At 40.7% G+C, this 25149-nt stretch overlaps 3 protein-coding genes across 5 annotated transcripts; 1 reads left to right on the top strand and 2 right to left on the bottom strand.

The window, feature by feature from the left end:
* Positions 1 to 447: 447 nt before the first annotated feature.
* Positions 448 to 8859, top strand: RB195_015598 (uncharacterized protein; the record flags this gene model as incomplete). 2 transcript variants are annotated; one of them, XM_013443921.2, is made up of 7 exons in its annotated part: positions 448 to 489; positions 4307 to 4382; positions 4444 to 4609; positions 7759 to 7764; positions 8470 to 8521; positions 8605 to 8707; positions 8840 to 8859. In XM_013443921.2, the coding sequence occupies 7 exons, from the start codon at positions 448 to 450 to the stop codon at positions 8857 to 8859; spliced, it is 465 nt and encodes a 154-aa protein (XP_013299375.2). The 2 variants fall into 2 exon arrangements, with proteins under 2 accessions (XP_013299375.2, XP_064062262.1); XM_064206381.1 differs by lacking the exons at positions 7759 to 7764; positions 8470 to 8521; positions 8605 to 8707; positions 8840 to 8859 and having other exon boundaries at positions 4444 to 4622.
* Positions 4669 to 9375, bottom strand: RB195_015597 (uncharacterized protein; the record flags this gene model as incomplete). The annotated part of the gene is made up of 3 exons (XM_064206380.1): positions 4669 to 4780; positions 5088 to 5190; positions 9276 to 9375. 3 exons carry the CDS (start codon positions 9373 to 9375, stop codon positions 4669 to 4671), a joined length of 315 nt encoding a protein of 104 aa, XP_064062261.1.
* Positions 9376 to 9991: 616 nt separating this feature from the next.
* On the bottom strand, positions 9992 to 20584 carry RB195_015596 (uncharacterized protein; the record flags this gene model as incomplete). 2 transcript variants are annotated; one of them, XM_064206378.1, is made up of 14 exons in its annotated part: positions 9992 to 10159; positions 11209 to 11374; positions 11850 to 11938; positions 11990 to 12162; positions 12245 to 12391; positions 12828 to 12997; positions 13066 to 13255; positions 13521 to 13585; positions 14107 to 14256; positions 14343 to 14493; positions 14596 to 14695; positions 14785 to 14866; positions 15170 to 15269; positions 20467 to 20584. In XM_064206378.1, the coding sequence occupies 14 exons, from the start codon at positions 20582 to 20584 to the stop codon at positions 9992 to 9994; spliced, it is 1869 nt and encodes a 622-aa protein (XP_064062259.1). The 2 variants fall into 2 exon arrangements, with proteins under 2 accessions (XP_064062259.1, XP_064062260.1); XM_064206379.1 differs by lacking the exon at positions 20467 to 20584 and having other exon boundaries at positions 15170 to 15246.
* Between the last annotated feature and the right edge of the window lie 4565 nt (positions 20585 to 25149).

The raw sequence follows: 25149 nt of genomic DNA, 5'->3' as shown, positions 1-25149 counted from the left end.
CTGCTCTTGCGAGGTTGATGGCTCCACCATACCTCAGATCGACCAATCCCCTTATCCCTAGTCGAGGTCCATAGTTTGATTCCAGTTTCGTACAAGAAGATAAGGATTTGATTTGGGTAAACTGGACAGGTCCTTTTATACGTACGTACGTTAACCCTTTCGATCCCTTTTGGAGTCGACGTCCCTCTATCTCAAAGAGATCAACCACCGCCGAGCACCCTGCAAAGAGATAGCTTTCTTATCGAAGACAAAAGTGCTAGCATTCATGGCACCGCTGAAAAAAGGACATGTGAGAATATAGAGATTTACGATACGTACAAAATCCTATATGCCCCATATTTTCTTTTCGTGCATATCGTTAGCGCTACAATGAAATGGTTCCACGGGTTATTTTTGTAAAACGTTCCGACATGTTTCTCGATTAAACTGAACCTATTGTATGCAAAAATGGCTGTAGCTGTCTATAATAGATTCTACGGATGTCGTGAGGTCAAGTTTTTGCTCTCTTTGATTCTGGAGTATTTACGATTATGTGATTATGCATAATAAGCTGCCTTAACCTCGCCTTCCCGAAACAAGAAAATATTACACACTATTAGGAAGAATAGAAAGGTAAGTAAGTGGTAAAATTAAAAAGGTGAATCTAATAAAAATTGGATTTCATTCAATTCAGTATGTTGTTTATAGTAACTTTAGCTTACATGTCATAAATCTTTGCTCAAAATGGCGAATAAAGAATAAAGCATATGAATAGATGAACAATACTGCGATAATTAAAGTTGTATAGAAGGAAGGGTTGAAGAGGAGAAGGGTATTACTTGTTGCGATTTGAACCTCCTCTATTCCCTCCAATATTGACTCTGGATACCAACCGAGTTCGGAGATAGGAGGAAAGTAGTTGAGGAGGAGGGGAGGGGGCTCAGTGGCGCCCTTATTTCTGGACACTCTATCTCACTTTTTTCTCTTAGTAACTTTAGCTTACATGTCGTAGATAAATGCCTCCAAGACTAATGCTTAGAGTGTCCATGACATGTAAGTTTAGCTTAGAGCACCGACTGATTTAGTTGTTAACCTCCAGAAATAAGGACGGCACAGGTTGCTCTCTTCCCCGGCAACAGTACAGCCCCCTATTACACGGACATAACATTAAAATTTAACCTACACAAACACAAACGAAAAGTATAGTTAGGTATCGACGATAAATGCGTCAATCGTTGCTCTCAAAGAGGCGGAACCAAGGTGTGACCAAAGTTACAAAAAAAAAAAAGTAAGATAGACAGAAATAAGCCACTAATCCCCATACCACTCCCTATTACCAAACCACGTCAATATAAACAAAAAATCCTCCCTTCAACCACGCAACTGAAGTATTTGAGTGGTGCTACTATGTGTCTCCTCGGTCTTAGCTGCTACGCACAATCGCAACGCTTCGAACGCGGGGACTTACGTAACTGCACCGAGTTTCACGTCGTTTTGACCCAACCACAGCAAGGGAAAGATAAGGCGACCAATACTGAGAAAATGAATGGTTGGAAATGTTTAGGAAACTAAATTGGTAAAGGAGGGGAGGGTGATGACTACGTCTTAGAAGAATGTTTGGAGACGTTGCGTCTAAAAGGCAAGTTGCAATGAGTCATAAACGACCTCAATTTGTATTAATTGGAAAGACTTCCTTTTTTTTAAGGTATTTTCCTATTCTGGTTCAGAAAGCTGTATCAGCTGAAGATTGAGCATTAGATGGAGGAAGAGTATTCCAGGTTCTGAGTTCTCAGGGAAAGAAGGAGCAGCTCAACTGTAGCTTTTAGTGAAACAAATCTAAATTGATGTCCTCTCGTTCTTGAGTTCCTCCAACTTTATCCACAATTGGATCTAGAGAAAGTGAAAAGTTCGCCTACGTGTATGCCAATTTCGCCATTGCAGAAGAAGCCTTGTGCAAAAAAAAACTTCTGTCAGTGGGAAATCACCAAGGTAACGCACTGAGAAAAGTAGAGAATTATTCATCCCTTATTTCAGCAACCCCCATCCGGTCTAGCTACATGAGGAAAACCTGAAGAATTACAAAGAGCGCAATATCTAGCAAACTGCTAAAAACCGGGAAAGATATGCTTCTTCAAATTTATTCGCAGTTGGCCTTTGTTCTCGTTGGTAAGAGCAAACAGATACTTCTTAGCACTTGGAAACATCTTATAAAAGGGTAAAGGACAAGAGACAATCTAACTGGGTTATCCTACAATTTTATCTGTACACGCTATGTTCATCTTGGATCCCACACGCACGAGAATTATAGGATACCTGCGAAACGTTTAAGAATGACTCTGTGGAGGAACATCCTGAAATACAGAGAATATAACTCAAAAGTTCTAATCATTTTATTTTAATACTTATGGCAACTACTTTATGCTGTACGTGATGTGTGAGATATGTACATCATGAACAAAGTCAAGTATCAGAAACCAAGAATGCTCAAACATCTGGAACAATCATTTCTCCAGTGATTTTCTGCAAACATTACTTGTAAACCAGAATCCTCACGCCTTCTAATTGCCTTTAGAGGTACTATTGCGCGAATTCTCAATAATTATCTACCGTAACTGTGTAATCGAATTTTCCGTGGTTTGGTTTTGACAACTGGAAATTACTGGTTACAGTAGAAGTAAGAAAAGGAAAAGAAGAAGTCTGAGTGAAAAAGAATCTGGAATTGTCAGAAACGGACCTTTCGCAACTAAGCTATATCATAAGGATTTCGTGAAAAGTACTAATTATTTACGCGAAACTGGTTCGATTTCAAGGCAGTATCTAGTTCATTCATTGCGCATTTCCGTTAGAATTTTTACATCTGAAGAAAATATAAGAAATTGTGAACCTCAAAGTGATGATGTACGAAGGTTGCACTGTGCACGACTGTCTACCTTATCAGTGCATAAATAAGGTGTTCTAACAAGCGATATGCGACTTACAAACCGTTAGTACTTCTCAGAGCTCTCTTATGGGAGCATACAAAACAATTTTTTTGCCATTTATAAGCAAACTTTAAAATATATTTTACTCTTTATGAGCAATCCAAGAAGTCTGTTTGGACAAAGAAGCTGAGCGTTCACTTTTTGGGTTTTCTCTTCTGAAATCGATCGTGAATGTTTTGATGCTTCTAATTCTACTGCTTTCCAACCTTCTTTTTTATTTAAAGAGATGAGAACTAAGAAAAATTCACCAGGAAAATCGGTTAATTTGAAGAAGTGTGGAAGATTTCTCGCATCAAAGGTAAGCACAGGAGCATTGAGATGAAGAAGCACGGACCAGCATACAGAAAAACAATCTTAACAAAACTGTCGTGGAAAGCACTAGCTGGTATAAACGACAAACTTCCAAGATTATGAAAGTTGTACTGGTTTGAAGAAGATTGACGGAAAATGCCGATGCACTGCCAAGATCAACGATTAGCACCAAGATCAGCGAAGTAAAAGTTTTCTGTAGAGGTACTCTCTTTTTTCCTTTTTCACGTCACTGGTACCATTATCGACGTTGACGCGATTTGACGAACTCATCTTCGCTTGATGGCGACACTTCCTATATAAGGTGTCCACCTTTCGGGAGCACCAGTCACTTTTTCTGTACACTTGGTTGTCCTAACCACTGCTAGGTACTGTTTTCCTACAAATATATTGGCGAAGAACTTCAGCAAATGCTTTAAACACTTCTGTAGCCTTTTTCAGCAGAGTATTGCGTCACAGTTTGAATGACAACAAATTATAAGTGACGTCTAGTGTTACATCCATTCAGAGTGTAACTTTATGACAGTTTCCCGAAAATCCCCTCTGCCCACAAAATCCTACCCTTAATTTTCCAGAGGAAGGATTTGATAAGCAGAATAAAAATTTTTCGTCGCTTGAGCTGGAAATCTAAGCTCATAATTGGATCGAACGATCTGAAATAAGTTACAACAACACGATATGTAGATAGCTGTACAGAGCAACAATCAATATTTTGTTTAAAACATAACCGATAGATAAACTAAGTTGTCCTTATCGGTTGAAGTTGCAAACTGTCATAGTCACTGTGGTCATCAGTTCAAATCTGACATTTTGGCAATTTCTGAAGAGAAAACTGTTCGCTTTTTCAGAAGGGGTCAGAAATTCTCGTCATTTAAGAAACAACATAGGAGTAGGAATAAAATTCAGAAAAAGACTGTTCTGGTGTGTTTCGTTAGGGAAAGAATTTAGAAAAGGAATGAAAAAGTAAAAGAAAAACAGCTACTGCAACTTTAATTAACTGCTTAATGCAATTGTTCATGCAAACAACACTTTTTCAGGAAATGATTTCCAGCAAACTGCTCCTGATTGTGTTCTTCATTTTTGCGTTTGTGTGCCCAACTTACGCCCAGTTTGGTACGAAAACAGCAAACGCATTAACCATTCGTTTAACATCCTTTCATATTTTTGTTTTCAGGTATGGGTTATCCTGGCATGGGCTATCCCGGCATGGGCTATCCCGGCATGGGTGGAATGGGAATGATGAGGCCACCAAAACCGCCAAGAAGACCAAAACCACATCAACTCATGGGTGGTATGGGCTATCCGGGTATGGGTATGGGTTATCCCGGTATGGGGATGATGTATGGACGCTGATAAATGAACTCACCTTCTTCAACCTCATTGTGCATACATCAGAATATTAAAGTCTGTAAACTGCATTTCTAAAACGTCGCCTACTTAGAAATAAATTCTTTTTTAACTCACAATAGTTGCTTGATTGTACTAACGAAAAGCCAGCAATAGGTTCTCCGCTATGAATAGTATTGGGTTATCATGTTCAAACAGATTTCTTTTTTTTCACGTTTCTATGGATATATGGAAACAACCATATGCAAGGAGGAATAACTATGTGAAGAAATAAGCAGCAATTCAACACTGTACAACAAACTACAACCAAATTTGGACATTTAAAGGAATCGTATCCAACATTTGTTTTCGCCTGCGCTTTCATATATGCGTTCATGTTCCGTTCATACATCTTCATATCCTGATGACAATAGGATGGACAAATGGATTCAAGAAGAATGGTTCGTCAGGAGGACTCAGAGTTAGACTCACGACTGCGGAAGAGTTCCAAGGAAATCTGCCCAATCAGATACGATTTCTATCATGTGAGCTGCCTTCGAAAGAGTGTGTAGACAAGCTTTGATGATCATGTATTCTGAGTAATAGCATCAATGATTACAGGCAAATATGTAGACTTAAAGGCAGCACACCGCGAATTTGGGGTGGTACGGATTTCAGGTGGAGTATTTGTACACGGGATAGTGGATTATGGAGAGGGGTGTGATTCTGTCCATTTCTTCCTAATTGCCGTAAAAAAAACGGCCCGGAAGATGCGCGCGTGCACAAGGCTGGCGCGCTTCAATCGAACTCCTTGTGGAAAATAATCGAAGCCGTATCTTCAGGGCCGTTTTCTACTGCAATTAGGAAGAAATGGACGGAATCACCCTTCTCTCAATAATCTACGATCCCGTATACGAATTCTCCACTGAAAATCCGTACCACTCCAGATTCGTGGGGTGATGCCTTTAAGTATGGCGCGAGTTCTCTTGTAATGCGAAGAAATTCCTCTTCGCCATTCATCTTTAACCGACAACAGACTCAAATGCACATTTCTACATTTCTAATCAATTTTTTTTTACTTCTGCAGCAATTATCTTTGTTACATATCCTTCTTCTGGGGAGATTTCCAAGTATCAAAAACTTGAGAATAGGTTGAAAGATGAAGGAAACTTTTTCCTATGAAATCTATGGCACATTCCCAACTAAAATGGTACAAAAAATCCATACCACTTTCCCAACTACTATAATACTATTTATTGGAACTACCCAGACAGTAAGTCATCTTGAAGAGATGTCTATGGAAGTGATGCCTTTAACTTATGTCAACTTTACGTCTGCGACGTTCGGAATTCTGCCAACGAAAACTTTCTTCTTCTAAGCGCAACAAATGTAGAGTTCTCAACGAGCTGGTGGATTAACTGCTAAAAACAGACTTTAGAGATCACCTCTGGCTGCGATCGATGTCTTCGAATATTCAGAACGGCTGACCCTACCATCCGACTCCATTTACCCTTCCATTTTTAATCGAGAGACAATGGCAATGCCGTCATTGTAGGGGTACAAAGGTAACAGGTTCCACTCCTCACGTGAAAAGGTTTATCCTTGCCTCGAATTCGAAGGTAATAGGTTCGAGTACCATTGTAAAAGTATTTGTAAATAGTTGTTTTTTTTTTTTTTTTTTTTTAAAAAAAAATTTTTTTTTAACCGGGGGTCCCTTGGGCTTTTTGGGGGGGTTGTTTGGTGGGGGAGCTATTCCGTCCATTTGCTGCTTTCGATAGCGGATTCCAATCACCTACGCCTTCAACAAGAACCCCCAGGTTCCAAATTCGAAATTCCAAAGCCGCTCTTTTACCGCCGCCGCCAGCTACTCCGCGTCTCTTTCTAAAATTTGACGACCGGTCAATCACGTATGAGTTCGGTTACTACCGTTCCCACTGCTGGAAAACCTCCTTCGAGGCTCTACCAGCTTGATCGCACTGCTCTGGCTTTTGCCCTATAAGTCCCACAATGTGACCAATTGCTCGCACTCGAACCTTTCGCTCCTACTAGAAGTATAGCACCCAGGAAAAAAAGCTGATCAACTCATACAACTGCGAGCGGGCCTTAATAGGGATTTCTCGCGTGATGTGATGTGACTTGAACGCATGTGACTCAACGCAAATTCAAATTTAAAACCACAAAATCAATAAAGCAGCCATATTGAAGCGACTAACAGCGACTCCATAGTAATAACTATGGGCGCAGGAAATTTGTAACTTAACAAGCGAGGAGTAGCAACATAGAAAATATACAGTATACCCAAGCACTGATGAGACCACTATTCTAACTTCTTTTTTGCGAAGAAATCCTTTCATTTGACGGTTACAAGAAATACGACATTTTTTCCTTTAGCTCAATCATATTTTTTTAAATGAAAGAGATTGTTAGTTTGAAACGACAGACAAAAAGGCGCATATAACAATGGCCATATTCAATTCTGAAGAGGATCATTATACGTCATACAACCAACAAATCGTTGTCGAATAGATATTCAACTGAACATGAATATTAATAATTGCAGGAAAAGTGCAATCTACACGCTATAAAAGCTATCACAAGTCCAGGAATCGCGCAAGTTCTCATGTCTTCGCAAAATCCTTGCTTATTGTGTGCCTTTCCAAACTTTCTGATAGCACAACCAATAGTACAAGGCTGCCCGCAGAGTGCAAAGCTGCGCAGGCGACGCGGTTTGGCGGCTCTGCACTTCGATTTTTTTTAACTATTCGCGACAGTGCGCTCAATAACCACCAAACCGCAGAGCCGCCCAACCGCGCCGCCCCCTCGGCTCTGAACTCTGCGGGCACCCTAGCTCCATTGAGGCAGCAATTTCTCGATAACATTCTTCAACATGCGGAAAGCTAGCTTGATGTCTTTATCATACTGTATCACCTTACTGGTTGTTGCTTTATGATTCTTTCACATAAGTATAGTGTGCATGAGAAGTTCCGGCGTTAATCAATCTGCATAGCATGCATCAACGCGTTCATTTTAATTCAGAATCGTTTTTGATCTACGAACACATTTTTGGTCAATACAACGACGTGCAGAGGCCAACAGATAAATAGTGTAGCGGTTAGAGGTTCCGCTTCCTGCACGATCGATCGAAGGTTCGAATCCGCTCCAGTGCTCAGCAAGTCTTTCATCCCTCCGGGGTCGATAAATTGGTACCAGACATGTCCTGGAGGATAAAAACAATGACTTGACACATCGACTAGCCACCGCAAGTCATTGTATAGGCCAGTTACACGTTCGTAAACCTCAAACGATTCTGAATTGGAGTGAACGTGGGAGCACATTCCAAACGATTGATTAACGCCAGAAACTTTAACTAACTTTATCTCCAAAAACGGCGTGGGGAACAGTCCTCTGGATCAAATTTTTCTACGAGTCACCTGACACAGTGTCACGTGTGCGAGCGCAGGCACACGCGCCGCATCTTCGAGCTAGCGGACAATCAGTGGCCTGTTGCCGTTTTTCTCGTTCGCTTGCTGATGCAACGCTTATGCCAGCTTTCACATACGCACGCTATTAGGAGCACCATAGGAAAATTCGATCGGCAAGACGCCATTTTTCAGAACAGATACGGGGAATTCAATGGGTTCCGCTCTTGCCCTATTTAGCACCCGTATTTCGTAGGGGTATCCTAACATCGTCACTTTCGTGGTATGCTATCCTCAAATAAAGCTCCTTGGTACCCTTCTACTACACCTCCAGCATCTATTCTCCTTGTTTTCCTATTCGTTTTGCAGTGTAATCCTTGTATTTTCATCTCAAAGTATATTTTCAAGACTCCCAATAGGATACTTTTACAACTGTTTAAATGTCTTTCTTGTAGTTTCATTATGAAGCTTCTGTGGATCACTATCGTTTTGGCTGCAGTTCTGATGGTTGGTTTTCAATGTCTCGATATATTGGAAGATTTCCCTCGTTACAAGTTACACGAATGTTACGAAACAAAAAAGCGTTCCAGATTTCACCATTCTCTGTTTTGGCGGCCCCAAGAAAAACTCCTAGCCGAATCGTCGGCGGACCATATGATTTTTTCGGTCCCTGTGGATCTGGTCGTATTCCTTGTAAGTTTCATTGTAATGCTTGAAAAAGTGCTTCAGAAGCGGACATGGTGCTCTGTTTGCTTTTGTGAGCGAAGCTCCTCTGACAAACTCGTCATTTTCTCATTTTCTTTTCATTAATTCAATACATTTCAGGCTTCCCTGGTCGCAAGTGATTTTTCTTGGCATATGTCTTGAAAATGTGATGCTTACCGAATGAAGCTTTCTTCGCACTCATTAGACATAATATCAAATCAGTTTCCCTCATTTAAAGAATTAGGGAAGGTGAGGAAGATCAAACACAAGTGTAACGAAAATGATGCAAACTGCTCACGTGGATAGTGGCTCTGACTATCCACGTCTATACTCTGATATGAATGCTGGCAAAGGATTTCTTGTGAATGCACTAAACGTTTTCCACCATCGTACTGTCCGATTAGTTTGTCTTCGTTAACTAAGAGGTCTTAGACATCGGAAACCACCGGAAAGATAACGGTGAAGAAGAGCAATGAGGAGCATCCCTGATTCAACCACATCTACAAACAATAAGCGAGCAACTGGTCTATTTATACCGCCAGTAACGGCTACATACCTATGCGGCCTATCAATATAAGATAGAAACCCGAAACAAATTTGGTATGAAGAAAGTACCCTTTTGTATACCTTTTTTTCAATGAGGTTAGCGCTGTCATCTGGCGACGTCTGAGGAAAGCTAATCTTGAAGAATCTGTTGCTATCGTGGAACTCCTTCTAGCAATCTTAGGAAAAGGATATGTTTCTAATACAAAGACACATTTATACACGAAGTAGATAACATTGAGCAATACTTGACAGATCCTGTCTGTGCTTATGTTCCAATGCATTGAGGAAGTGATAACAGTAGAATGTGGAATGGTAGGCCTAGTGCTGTCTTCCTTCTATCAATTACAAATATAGAAACTGGTGTGATTCTTTATACAGTCGGGTCAAAACGACATTAAGCACGGACATTTGCGCAAGCGGCTGCGCTAAAAGCGGAGCGGTGGAGCATAGCGGTTGGGATCGTGTAAAGATCCACGCTACCGCCACACACCTCTGCAGTTCGCCATGGTCCCACCTCAATTCCAACCGCTGTCTCTACCGCGCGGCCGCTTGCGCAAAGGTCCGTGCTTCCTGTCGTTTTGACCCAACTATATCAGTAACTTCCACTAGACATCACAAACGGTTGACGAAACCTCTACAAGTGAAAAAAAGCAGGGAAAAACATGGTCACGATCATGATGTCATCACAATCACCTACTTAAAAATTAAAATCGTCAAAAATACCCTTCAGTAGCCTGTCAAAAGCGATTCATCGTTACTCCATGAGTGCAAACCTTTCATGTTCCTGTACACTAAAGGAGCTCCAGCTTTTGGGATGCCTTCTAAAGAAGTAAGCGCTCGAAGAACTGAAGCACAGATCCCGAGATAATTGGTGCCACCGCTGAGGAAGGACACCTAGAAAAAAATTCACCGATAAACACCGACCGTTTAAAAACCGTTTTTGCTACTACAAATACCACATGAGAACAATCCAAGCTCAGTTATTCACTTTTAGCTCATATCCAAATTCTTCGTTAACTAGGAGAATTTTAAGATCAGTATCACGGTGGTAAGTGTAATTTTTGCGCTTGAATTATCTTGCGAGCTCACAACTATACTTCTTATAAAAAAAGATGTAGCAGGGCTAGAGTGCGCTCCACTTAATGCGACCAGTCACATCGTAATATAGTCGGGTCAATACGATCTGCAGGATGAATCAGTTGCGCAACCGCCTAGGCTCGAAGCGGCGCAGTGAAACCATCGTCAGCTCCAGTCGAACTGCACGGATGAGTGAAGCTAGCCAGAGTCCCACCTCAATTCCAACCGCAAGCTCCATCGCGTCGCCTCGAGCACAACCGTCCACGCAACTCCATATTCTTCACACAGTTTTGAACTTATTATATTGACAACCCTATCCATGGAAATCAAAGTCCACTCAAACAATTGTTTGAATGGTTATTTGAGTAAGATTATTTTGGGGTGACACTACGAAATCAAAATAGAATCACCTGATGTTTCGATACCAATGATGGTGATTGTCCCGAACATTACATTTTTCGAGTGGAATAAGCAGAAATAAAAAAGAGTGCTTTTCAATTACGAGAAAATTCCCTACTTATTCGATATACGGTAAGTGCTGTACTACCTACGGTAATGTGACAACCGAGAACTCGAGTTCTAATGTGACAAATTCTGAAGATGAAAAAAAGGTGCAAGCATGGAATGCAGCTTTAAAATGAAGTTCTATGAGTTCCTGTATAAGCAAACTTAAAAGGTTTGCTGAACGGCGTTATCATCAAGCCTATGGAAAGTAGAAGATGCCAATTATACAGTCACTTTTCAGAGTCTTCATTTTCAACTACGAGGTAGAAAGAAATGGATTCACTCGTATTTGATGGGATCAAGAATTAACTACGCTTCAAAAAAAAAAAAAAAAAGAAAAACAACAAAAAGAGGGATTTTACCTTTCCATCTTTTGTACCAACCAATGGTGACATCTGCGTCAATGGACATTTCGCAGATTGGGGAGAATTTCGTGATGATACTGATCCTACGTTTGTATCGTAAGTGAACGATGACATAGCGTTGTTCATGAAGAAACCAAACTCAGTAAATTCACGATTTCCAAACCTAAACAGTCCAGAAACATTGCAGAGCTCTCTAACAGTGCCGGGGAATCCATCGTATTCTACGTTGCATACACAAATCAAGTGCCGAGATCCTATTTTCGTACTTGATGCGCCAGAAAGCGAAAATTCTACTTCGATAAGGACCCTTCTAAATTGACGTATTAAGAAAATTTTCAACAAATAAATTTGTTCATAACATGACACTGGCTATTTACACACAACTTATCCTCCTATCGCACTTCAATGACTTCAAGGTATCAACAGAACTTTTTCAGCACAACTGCGAGATCTATTACATGAAATTTTACTTCCCACCAAACTTAACTCATTTTTTCGGAATTGAACAGATACCTATCGATCAGCTTTCTACTTGAGGAAATCTAATTATTCCACACACCCAAGATGGTAACGAGCAATTTAGAAATTACTCTAGCAGCGATAACTCAGAAGGAAAACAATTAAGCCGTAAAACACACTTGTCTCCCAGGGATGACGTCATGGACACTGCATCACCTTTTTCATCAACAATCAGCACAGAAAATGATCCCTTTTCTGTTAAGTCGTACTAAAAAAAGATATTCAAAGAAGATCAAACCAACGGAAACGCAAAGAGGACCTGAATTTCAGGGTTGTGACGATTTCTGAAACGTCTCAGAACTTCCTGTACAGAATCCTTCCCAGTCAATCCCAAAGAATCTTTCAAAACGGCTTCGTCAAACACTGCATCACCAATGAGCTTTGATTTGTCCCATGCAGTAAGTGGTATACGCACTGAGGTTGAGTTTGCCTCTGAATCTCCGTCTTGCTAAGGGAAAACAGTCGAGTTCAGGATCATGTCCTGAACTCGACTGCGATGTGTCCTCCAACTGACCATACATAGCCGCGACAGCTAACTGAATTATGCTGTAAATAGACGGTGGTGGTGGGCCACAGACCGACTGTCCTCCGAGGAACATCTGTACACCCGCTTGGAACTCCGACTCACAGTCCTCCAGATCCTGGGCAGTTATAAATCCATCTGTAATAACCACTCGTTATACCATTACTTATAAGACCAGTATTCAGCACATTTGCTTCTATTTAGATGTACATATAGCAGTAGCGTCTATCTAAATCTTCTATCTAAATGTACATATAGCGATAGTGGTAAACGCAAAATTTCTCGCGACATGACAGTAGGGGAAGCATAAAACACTGCTAAGTTTTGGCTTTCACTGGGAATAAATCAAAAATAACCTATTTCGCAAATCATTTGTTACACATGAACATTCGGAATTCGGATTATATAAGTGCAAGACGTCATCTGTATTTCGATTTTTTTTTATCGAGCTAATTAATGGGAAAAAGAGGAACTTGATGAGCAAAACCGGACCTTTCTTTGCCTAAGTCAGTGATGAATACGGAGTCCGATCACTCTTCATACTGCATAACATTGAAAATATCATAAAAATTACCTCTTCCGACAGACGACCTCAAAAACTTTCTCGAGCCTTCTCCGCGATAAAAGAAATCAACTGGATCTTTCGCCTCTGCAACCTCGCGAAGAAAATTGCCAAGCAGCGGACAGAACATTTTTTCCTTCTCAGAAAACACTTCGCCAGTAGTCTCATTAACAAAATGCGATCTGTAAAAATACACCATTTAAAAAAATGCAGAAAAAAGTTGCAGGGAAACGAAAAACCACTTCGATACCTCATTCTAGGGCTATTCGTTACTAGCGAATGCGCCTCCATGAGACTCCGGGATAGCTCTTTTGTTACAGGTATACCACGAACACATAGGTCAACTGTCGGAGAAACCAACTGATGCCATGTTAGACGCTTCGATGAGTACTTTTCAAACGTTCGGTAAAGTCCGTTAAGAAACACAGGCACCCCAGCAGCTTTAGATCCGAAAACGAAGAAAATGCTTTCAAAATACAAAGAATGAGAAAGTTATGCAAAATATCCTTTAACGCTAAACGAAATAATAGACTTCGTTATGTTAGAAGAATCAGTAGACAACAAAAATTAAGGAGCGGGTAATACCACAAATATTCCATTTGCAGAAACATAATCAGAATAATAATTTTATGATTCACACTCGGGATTCAGTGTACCCATTTCTTAACATTTTTCATTACGCTAAGAATTGTACAAAATACTAACCAACAGCGGTTTCGTCACGACGATTGGTGAAGTACGCTTCGGTAGCATCAGTAGGGCAGAATTCTCTAGATGAAATCTGATTTTAAACAGTTCCGTGCCAGCTTGAGTTTTTAAAGGCATCACCCCACGAATCTGACGTGATGTGGATTTCTCATGGACAAAGACTATACGAGATCGTAGATTGCAGAAACGGTTCGTACCTCGTTCATTTCTTCTTAATTGTCGTAAAAAAAGGCCCGGAAGATGCGGTTTCGAGCGTTCCGGGGCGCTATTTTCTACGAGTTCTACCGGAGCGCGTCAGCCCTCCTCCCCACAATCTACGACCCCGTATAGGCATAGCCCACCTGAAACCCGCACCATCCCAGATTCGCGGGATGATGCCTTCAAATACAGGGTATAAAACGAAGTTAAATGGATGGTTTAAACAAAGTTAATGAAAAAACAAACGAATGGAAGAACTAATTGCTGAGGTACCAACTCCTTTCCACCGTCTTACGTTTGCAGACGCATGTCATATAAGCGCAACTTTATGGGATTTCTTTCCCTTGCAGCGATCGATTGTTTTCTTGCAGAAAAATAAGAGTACCTTGCATTTAATGTTGCACATTTTGAACCAGAATAAATTGTAGCCATGAGACCACCACCAGGTCCACCTCGATGTGGTAGCGCTGCAGATAGACAAAAGAATACTGCAATAGATGCATCCACTGCATTGCCACCTCGAAGTAAAATGGATCTAGACAAGAAAGATTTTGGAAAATAAATAGAAATCGATAAAGTTCCCCTGAAGAATTGGTAGATCAGTTTTAATGAAAAGCGAACCTTCCAATATCACTGCAGATACTATGGTCACTATACACAACCGCGGACCAACTTGGAGAAGATAGCTCAAAAGAGGCTGGTTTAGCTCTTAACGCAGGCGAATTAGACGGAGGGACGAAAGATGTCATTTGGATTTCTAGTTCGTCCTTTTCTGAGAATAGAAAAGCAAAATAGGAGGAAGTATCCATCATAAGGGATCCCGAATGAAAAACCATAGGAGTATCAAAAAACGTCTTTGATAGTTAACAATTACCTTCAACGTTACCATATAACGTTGCTGCTCTGTTGTCTGATTTGGATAATGTAGAAAGTGTTCTGGTAACATCTGCACCCAGAAATTCGAAAGGAAAATTCTGAAAAAGGTCGCAATGGAAAGTATGTTACAAGTTTGCCAGAGCAAGCAGGCGGAAAGGAGCCGATTATTTAAACATTGATGACGTACCAGATAGCAAGCAAAAAACCCGAGGAATACAACCACCACAGCCACTGCTGCGATGCTACCGACCAAAAAATAGGAATCAGGGCTGAAAAAGAAACTTATAAAAAACCATTAGAAACAGTTGAACTGCGTTGAGAGTATATTAGAAGTCTTTCGTTCCATACGTTGTAACCCTACGGAAGGAACAAGCGTTAGTTAAAACCGCAATAAATGTTGTCTACGTTCAAAAAAATTCCTACAAAAATGAAAAAAATAAAGCGTTGAAGAACATTCTTGTAAGAATTCCAAATAACTATCAAAAAATAAACATATTCAAATAATGCCTTCCAAGAGAAAGGATTTGGTACGAAAAAAAACTAGTATGGCAAAAATAGAAACGAAAACCTACCACGAATAAGAGTAACCTGTGCGTCTTCCTGAATGGTTAAAATCTGGTGGAGCAACATTGAAGAAACATGGCTGCATCGTTCGTTTGATAGCCACTAACTCTGAAATCAGTCTAACACCATGCATAGGTGTGAAGAAGCAGTTGCTGACAAAGCAAATAAAATGGTGATATCTAGCTGATTATAGGAGAGGTTCAAATTTCTTTTGATTCCCATTTCACTACTGACGTGATTTGCCTAAGCACTATCTGTTTGATGAAAAAAAAAGAAATTTGAAAAAAGCGAAAACGAGAGAACCCACAGGGGATCTGAGATGCAGCTTTTCGTTCTCCTTCGCGCCCTCGTCCTATAATCCTCCTGCGTCGAAGAATGAACAATACGATCGAAGCTCGGTCACGTATCAAAAGGAGGACGGAACTAGAAAGAGCAAAAATCAAGAGCTCAAAACTTAGATTTTACAACCAGTTTCCGTTTTTGCAGTAAATCAGAGCACAAGTAGTTGAAGCATCACATTGTTCCACTACACAGTCATCTTTTTTTTTTTTTGAGATCCGCTCGACTGCGTCCCTGTAAAAATAAGCAGAAGGAATTTTCGTTTGCGGATTTCTGTGAAATCTTTGAGATGAGAGTTTCCACGCAAAATAGAACACAAAAAATCTTTCTTTTTTTTTGCACTTAACTTCAAAAAGGTAATCAATTCTCTAGCTGTTATGGAAATGATAACAACGATTATCCGATAAATGATCACCTTCTCAGAGGAGCAGATATCTGGTGATTGACGGCAGGTGAACCAAATACGAGGTGCGAATCGTGATGACCACTCGAGAGTCATCGAAACGGCTACTGATAGACAAACAAATCCCTTAAAACTTTATCCTGTTGGGTTTTGCAATAAAAACTGTGTGAGACAGACTTCAGCAAAGAGCAAGGAGAAAAAAAAAAACAAAAAAGCCTTAGAATGATAAAAAGTACTGATGTGTACAAAACTGTCAATAGGAGTCAATTACTGCGAGGAAAACAGCACCAAAAACAGAAACAATATTAAAATAACAATGATCTTTCACAAAAAAAGGAGCTCATACAAAAATCGAAACACTAGTCTGTAATTACTTCACCCATAACGGGTAAATTAAAGCTTCGGATGCTCTAGATCCCCTCGATTTTTATGAGGTGTCTCGTATTTAGGGTAAAATGTAGTTGGGAAAGAAGGACGGCTACTCACTACTTCTCGAAGTAAATAATTGAAACAATCCTATCCTAAAGGGGTCCTAAGCCTAATCATTAGTCTTAGACGATTCATGACATGTAAGCGGAAGTTATTAAGAGAAAAAGTAAGAGCATCGAGAAATAATGCCGCCACTGAGTGGCCTCCCCAACTACATCTTCCCCCTCTTCCCTTCAATGGAGTCAAAATACATACTTGTCGTATGTACTTTTTGAAAATCGTTGACTAATTGGATCTTGTTCTGTTTTCTGTGGTAAATGTGTGAAACGACATTTCTGTTCACTAACAACAGTGTCCACACTGTCCATGTGACATTTCATCCAACTTTCTTGTCTCTCGAAAGGAAGAAAATCCGTTTTAGAATAGAATCATACGGAGGGATAATTTCGCAGACAAAAGCCGCGATTCAAACTTCCTCCATCGCTTTGAGACCACGCGGTGAATCTGAGTAAGGGATTTGTGCAAAAAAAAAAAAAAAAAAAAAACAATGTGTACGTTGCGTGATGTGTTGCATTCGTCGTAATTACAGCAACCGCTCGAATTCGGCAGTCGACGTTCATCGAAGCATCCCCGGATGCATCTCAGTTGACGTGGTTGCCGATGTCGCCAATATTTTCTTTATTTTCCCACCCTTGGCCCGCGAAATCCTCGAAAAGAACAGTAGTATCCATTGAGGGGGATGGTTTCCTTACGGAGTACATCTCCTTTTTTTCTGTTCACTGATGTGCATAGATGATCTCGCGCCATTCGTATCGTCTCATCCATGAACGGTTCTGAGTCTTCTGTTCTTACCACCATCACTATCGATCACCAGACTTCGCAGAGTACCGGTTGGACGTTGCACCTGCCCGGGCGTCACAAGGCATGCTGGACTGCGAGTCGATGTGTAGTCCTGGTGATCCTAAATCTCATAGCTATGGTTAACTCTTTGACTCTTAAATAACTATGGTTTTCTCTTTGACATTTGCCATTTGTCACCATTTGCAGCTGGGTGTCAAATCCGCGCAGCCGATTAGTTGAAGCTGAGAAAAAAGTGTGTGTCCCCACATGTGATGTAGTCGGTTTAGACATGACATGAAGCCCGGTGCAATTGCGTATGCGGCTGCGCTTGAAGCGGCGCGATGAAGACAGCGGTTGGAATCGGGGTGGGAACATCGCGAACTGTAGCGATGAACGGTGGTAGGAGGGGGTCCTTCCTCAATCCTAACCGCTGCCCTCCGCCGCACCGCCTCGAACGCAACCGCTTCGCAACTGCATCGTGCTTCACGTCGTTTTGACTCTACTGTACATGTGGCGTCATATGACAGCTGTTAATGGTGGGACTGCGGTCAGATTAGGATCACCACCACTATAAATGATGCTAGTGTTCCCCAACATAGGCCTGAGGTCGCTATTTAAAGAGTACGCCTACATCCAGGGAAATTATTCTCTCAAATGCAGCCTTCAAGTACATCCTACTTTTTCCGTAGCCTATCAGTTATTAAAGGCATCACCCCACGAATCTGAGGTGGTGCAGATTTCAGGTGGAGTATTCGTATACGGGATGGGAGACTATGGAGAGGGGGGTGATTCCGTCCATTTCTTTCTAATTGCCGTAAAAAACGGCCCGGAAGATGCGGCGCCGCACAAGGCTGGCGCGCTCCAGGCGAACTCCCTGTACAAAATAGTGCGCCAAAACGCCTGAAGCCGTGTCTTCTGGGCCGTTTTTTACGGCAACTAGGAAGAAATGGACGGAATCACCCCTCTCTCCATAGTCTCTCATCCCGTATACGAATACTCCACCTGAAATCCGTACCACCTCAAGTTTGTGGAGTGATGCCTTTAAAGGCAGTATATTACGAAATTGACGATGTTAGAGTCCCTGTATTATTCAGTACAGAGTTCAGGTGCGAAGTGTGCCACCTGAAATATGTACTATCTAATAAGGACTCTAACGTATAGTCGGGTCAAAACGACATGAAGCAATGTCCAGTTGCCTGAACGACTGGGGTTGAAGCTGCATGGTGGAGATGGCGGTTGGAATCGACGAGGAACTCTCGCGAAATGCTGGAACGGATGGTGATAGTAATAGTCCTTCTTACACCTTAATTGCTACGCTCCACTGCGCCGCTTCGCTTACGCGACGGCACCCAGCTTCATGTCGTTTAGACCCTACCATAGTTCGAGGGAAATAAGGTCGCTTTCATCGTTTTTCAGGATAATTAGAGGGAGTTAGGCGTTGCCACTCTTACAGTCGTAATCTACAATCCGAACTCTATATTGTTCCAGAGGTCCCACCGCGCTATCTCGAGCGTAGCTGCTTACGCAATTGTACCAAATGTCAGGTTGCTTTGAATCGGATGTTTGTGCAGTTGAATGAGACAAATTATTTTGGAGTGAGGGTTCTTTCACGTGTTATTTCTACGCAGCAGATTTTAATCATCTTAACAACATTCAGAATATTAAGAATGCTTAACATACTTTAACTGCAGCTTGCTACAGTTCAGTGAACAACTGATTGCCATTTTCTTCTTGACCATTATGTGTCAAGTTCTGACATTCCGTAATTCCTTACAAAGAAATAGTTGATTTCTTGCCGATAATAACCTTGCATGACTTCTAGGCGGATGATCAGTATTCGATCCTCCAATTGCAAAAGTATACTTGTAAATTTAAATTCTATTCCTCAAGAATTCCATCATTATAAACTGCATGTAATTTAATCTTTTGGAATGTTTATTTGCATATTAGAGCTTGATACAGTACGATTTGACCGCTCCCGCTCCGCTTTGTTGAGGATTTAAATTCAAATCTATTTGAAAAAAAAAGAACAAATTTCTTTGGATAACATCGGAACTTCTTCTTTTTTTTAATCCATTGTAATTAAGCAGTGATTTTGTATCACTTTCACTTACCATCACTCCACTGGGGTTTCGCTACAAATGACTAATGCAGGCACAAAAGTGAGTGATCTCTACATTTTTCTGAACAGACCAAGCTTTCAGAGTGTTCTCATGTCTGTCTATTTTGGCGCTGAAGTAATTTGTTCGTAATTAACAGTTTTTGCTTATCGTTTTTTCTACAGCGAAGAAGTCATGTAGCGGTGCTGAGTAAGTCCTTTTACCCTAACGTAAACATTTCTGCAGATTTTTCGCTGGCACAGGTGGTTCGTCTTCTCTTCATCGAGCTTTCCCTTCCAGTCATGAATCAACCAGCTATTAAGCCGTTCGTCGAACAGAAGCAATTTCGTGCGCTTTCGGTGAGAACGTCTTTTTAGTACGATGCTTCAGTTTTTTTCTTTTCGTTACAGATTTATGACTCGACACTCCAACGTTTGTTAGTGATAGCTTTTCACTAACACTTTTTTTTTGTTTTTTTTTTGTGGTAGATTATGTTGAAGATATGTGACGAAGCTCAATAAATGCAAGCTGGCATTCTTACGAGCTTGTCTTCTTACTACTTTTCCGATCTAACCCACGCACAAACATAAAGCACAAGCAAAGTATTGTTATGCGTTCGATTTCCTGCGTATTGCTCCGTTCTATACTATGTTTTTCTGTTAGTTTCAAAGTAGAAGTTTATATTCCGCGGCCTCTGGATGTTTTGGTTGGTCAGAAGCTTTCGAAGTATTGTAGCATCTTGATAGATTATACGTTCATGCTATTTGAGTATGATGTGTATTTATTTTTTGTTCGAGCATTGGGTATTGTGTTGGCAAAACTGAGTGCCATTCAGGCAACCAAACATTATTCGACGAGCCTTAACGAGTGCTGAAACCTTTTTGATACACACCTTCACACCATTTTTGGGAAAAAATGGAGCTCTTAAACATTAGAAACCAGAAACCGTTGTTCACAGCATTTACTTCGTTTATGTTCAGCAAGAACCACATATTGAAGTACTGTTTGAAGATTGGGGACAATCCTCATTAGAAACTATATGAAGTTTCTTCTGTCAGTGGCTGGTTTTGAGATAATTTCAGCTTTTTGTTAACCCTTACGTGGTTTTTTTTAATGAAGTTATCTAAATCCTCGTCAGTATTTAATCTTGCACTTGTTTCCTTCGGGGATCATTCATGATGTGATTGATACCCACCAAAGCACTCCAACCAGGGCCCCTCGTCCGTGCCCAAAAGATTGTTTGCATAACCGCTTAACAGTGTTTCCGATAGTAGTGGTGCAGACGATGATGTAGCCATCGTGCTGCCTATCATTAGAGTTCCTGAAATCTCAACAACATCCAGTTCCTTTGAATACTATAGTTTGATATTCTCATTCATTATCATTACGAATGTTTTTTTTTTCCTTCTGATACTGGCTTTTCAGCAATTTTATCAGATTTTTCACTTTCTTGTTTTTTGTAACGCAGAAATTCACGCTGAATATTCTGTTACAATTACTCCAGCGTAATTTACCTCTATTCTTTTACGCAAACCTGTCCAGGCGCATTTTCTGTCGTCCATTGAAGTGTTTTCTGACGGTATGATTCACTTCACTGCACCCTTTCGTGCACATGTTCTAGTCCAATGCATTACTTTACTGCAAAATAGATGTTTGCGGATATGGAATCTAGTCGTTTGTTCACTTCCTGATCGTTCTTAATCCGCAGTTTTTAGTGAATCAGTTACTAACGCGTATAAAGTTCGATGCTCATTTTATTCACTTTTGACTCAGTTGGTTTGAGGCAGTTTAAAAGGTACGCTAACTATATCAGCTACCGTCTCAGCGATACAAGAAATAGAATGTAACCGTGGATGCAGTCCTCGGGAAATAGGCAAGCCGATTGCAAGAAGGTGGTAACATTTAACAAGAAATGGCCCTATACAAGCTGTTCAATAATCTCGAGTTTTATTGTGAATTAGAGTGTGAAATTGAATGTTGTAAACTGTGAATTAGTTATAATCACAAAAGATCAAAAGATCTGAGTGTTGTTCGAATTGAAATTGAAATTGGAGTTGAAATTTTCGAACAACAGTACTCCAATAATTTCAGTAGGCACGTGTCGTTTCACGTTTTTTTTAAACAAATTTTAATGTATACAGATTACAGTTATAAAGGACTCTGTCTACATTCCGATGCTTGTCTATGATCCCATAGTAGAACTCTTCGGTCCCTTCCCCATTTATCATCGTCTAGCTCTATAACTTGATCATATTCATTTTCTTCAATCAGACATATCCAGGTAGTTGACTGATTTGCTGAACTATGTATTCACCCAAAGCTTTGTGAGGCTTGCAGTTACTTTTCCGGCAGAATGTGCTTTAAGTTACTACTAAACATAGAGAACGGTCATAGTGTCATCTGCTAACTATGGACTGATTAGAACTAGTTGTACTACATATTTTTGCGAGATTTTGGGAACTTCTCAAAAAATACGCTGATAATTAATCATACGGTGAAGATTGAAGATGAACTGACCTACGTTGATATTCTTTGTTTTGATCTCGGATTTGTGACTGCATAAAGCGAGCAAACGCTGGCACTTACGAACAGATGTCGGCGTCTTATGGACCGGTGGCTGCACCTCCGACAAATCTGGACGAAATTTGCAACCATTTCACCATCCCTATTTTGGAAAAGTTTCAACGGCCAGTGACTGAAGCGAGAATGAACGACATCGAACATGTGAACATCGAACTTAACTGCATTTCATTGTATATCTAAGTGACACAAAAGGGATACTATGGTATACCGTGAAACCTTATGAAAATTCAGCGTTCCCTTTGTACTCTCTGGACAAGTGCTAAGCATGCTTGGTCAATATTGTTTCGATAATCTCTCAACAAGTGATCTCTCATGATTATTGAAAGTTCGAAAGTGTGTAAATGCAGTTTAGCTTATGGACCGGTGGATGATACATTTCCAGTTGGTGCCTAAACGAAGAAATCGTGAAATTGACGAAAAAAATACAGCAGACACAGTGTTCTTGGGATATTAATGCTCCTTATACCACCCTCTTTTACCTCAGTTAAAAACGCAAGTCATCTTTTGCATAAATCAGGCCTTCCAACCATTGAATAAGCATTGATTTGCTTCTACATTTAGTAACTATCAAACGCAGATCGACTAACTTTCATATTTGTCCATTTTTATGTATGTATAGTAGGATCGAAACGAAATGGACCACGGTGCAGTTGCAGCTGCGCTCGAAGCGGTGTTGTGGAGCCTAGCGGTTAGGGCCGAATGAGGACTCCTGCGAGCACCATTCCTCGCTGCGGTTCTCGATGGTCCCACCCCGCTTCCAACCACTAAGTGACAATTACTTGCGGGAATTACTACCCTTAGTTCTCTTCGTTTTTTCGTACAGTTGGATCAGATTATGCCGAAATGGTAAAATAGTGAACAATTATTGGCTCAAGGTCGACTGGTAAAAGGGACAGATGAGCACCGGTTCATGGAAACTCACAGTCTGTCATGCAAAAAATTCTTTTGTGGATACTGCTTTGAAAGCGACGTAAATCCATAACTTTTCATTTCTAGAAAATTTTCTGAACGCTTCTCTTTTTGCTGTGGGCATCATTTCTTTTATTTTTTCTTGTGTACCAAGAGTATTAGTTATGAACAAAGAACAGGTGGAGTATTCGTGTACGGGATGTGGGACTATGGAGAGGAGAGTGATTCCGCCCATTTCTTCCTAATTACCGTAAAAAACGACCCGGAAGATACGGCTTCAGGCGTTCTGGCGCACTATTTTCTACAGGAAGTTCGACTGGAGCGCTCCAGCCTTGTGCAGCGCCGCATCTTCCGGGCCGTTTTTTACGACAATTAGGAAGAAATGGATGGAATCACCCCCCTCTCCATGATCTACTATCCCGTAAACGAATACTCCACCTGAAATCTGCATCACCTCAGATTCGTGGGGTGATGCCTTTAAAATATGCTGTGTTTTTTCCTCTCCAATTTCAATATGCTTATCGATCCTTGAAAACGCCCTTGATTTTTTAAAGTAATCTCTAGATGAAGTGGAGTTGATGAATGTGAAAGTTAGAGGTATTCGAGGAAATCTTTTATTGCAGTATTGGTGACTTTTCACTTTTTTTGCTCTGAGATGACTAACTTGTGGCACTTTGAGCCCTTCAAATAGAAGCCCTTCTATTAGCAGCGAAATTCAGTGACGTCGTTGAAGCTTTTGATTCATAGTGTTCGTAGATTCGATTGTAAATTTTGGGGCTGTAGTTTCTGAACCATCTCTATTTCTTTCGGAGCAGAAAAAAAAACGCTCTCATTGGAAGAAGTTTCAGAAGTGAGATAGAAATAGACGATTATGTAATGATTTAGCTGCTGTAAGAAAGTGAAAGAATTCTAGATTCAGTTTTTTTTTTAACTGCGCACGTCTCATATATTCTTCCGATGCGTTGAAAATGATGAGCGGATCGTCCACTTTCGCGTTGTTTTTGCCGAAGCATTGCTGTCGCTGTCGTGAGGAACAAAGTCGTTTCCTGCAAATCGTTCGAGTTTAGAACGTTTGCTGCCGGCCGATCTGACATAGATTATTCGTAGCATTCGATCTTCTCAAAGATGTGTATTCATGGCTTGCTACCGCCGCAACCGATTACGTTCATAAACGGCGGTATTATGCGATTCGAGGAGGGTGGGGTAGACCTGTCACGGTGGTGACGATGGCTGAGCCTCCGCCGCCGCGCCCTCTTCTCCTCTTACCAGTCGGGTTATAAAGCCGTCTCTCTGCAAACGTGGTGGAGTCACTTTGGCGGTAAATCTACACCACTTTTGCTTCCGAGATTTCCACTTGGATCCAATTCTTTACTCTTTCATTTGAAATGAGCGCAGCTTATAAGCTGCCGTATTACTGGATCGATTAGGGCAGTTCCTTTGTCCTCGTTTGATTAATCCTGTGAAGCTCTTACTGAGTGGATAGATCTTTCATGAGATTTATTGCCATTGTTCGGGCATCTTTCTAATTATGTTCAGGTGCATTTCTTTGGCAATCTTGAGCTTTCTTCTTTGCAAATGAATCGGCAGAAATGGTTTTGTGAACTGATTCGTATGTGGGCGCTCTTTGCTTGTTTGGGCTTTTCTTTGTTCACATTTGTGTTCAAAATATCTGTGAAAGCGTGTGTGAAATATTGTTTGTTCAAGGTGCGGCTTTGATGTATCAGTTTGTTTTCTTCTCAACCCATGCCTTTTACGAGCCAGGCTTGAACAGATGTTCTACTTTCAAGGTATCCGACTCTTCTGCTTTCGTTGTCGAAGGAAACTATAGCTATAGGACTACCTAAGAGGAATGCGGATTGACCTGTTTGCTCGTGCGATCTTCCTATACGTTCGAAGGCAATTAGATTCATTGGAATTCAGATCGTTACCTTGATGGTTTCGAACACGTCTTACATCTGTAGAAGTGATCTTCTCAGTCATGAAGCTGACTCTATCTATTTCCTATATGAAAATTGATTGCTCCATATGTACGTTTGGCCGTCATCTGTTCCTTTAACGGATTTATGTCTTCTGGACATATTTGATGTACTCGGGAAATTCCCTTGCTGTGGAAATTTGCGAAGGTTTCAGGGCTGCTGCACGGTTTTCACGGCTGAGAATTGAGTTCAGCAGTTGTTCTGCGTTTTGGTTAAAAAACTACAAAGACGAAAATTCTGGTAACACTTCTTTGAAATATAGTTCCACAACTCAAGCTCGGAATGAAAAGATCCTTACTGTTGAGAACTAGAAAACTAATAAAAACTTATGAATTGAAAAAAAAACATAACACGGCAGTCAAAATTTTCCCAATATTTAAAAGGAACACGGAAAAAAGTGGGAGTTCTAT

The sequence above is a fragment of the Necator americanus genome, chromosome V (genome assembly GCF_031761385.1).
Source record: "Necator americanus strain Aroian chromosome V, whole genome shotgun sequence".
NCBI classification, from domain to species: Eukaryota; Metazoa; Nematoda; class Chromadorea; order Rhabditida; family Ancylostomatidae; genus Necator; species Necator americanus.
The sequence above is the reverse complement of the archived record's forward strand: the minus strand, read 5'-3'. Positions and strand labels throughout refer to the sequence as shown.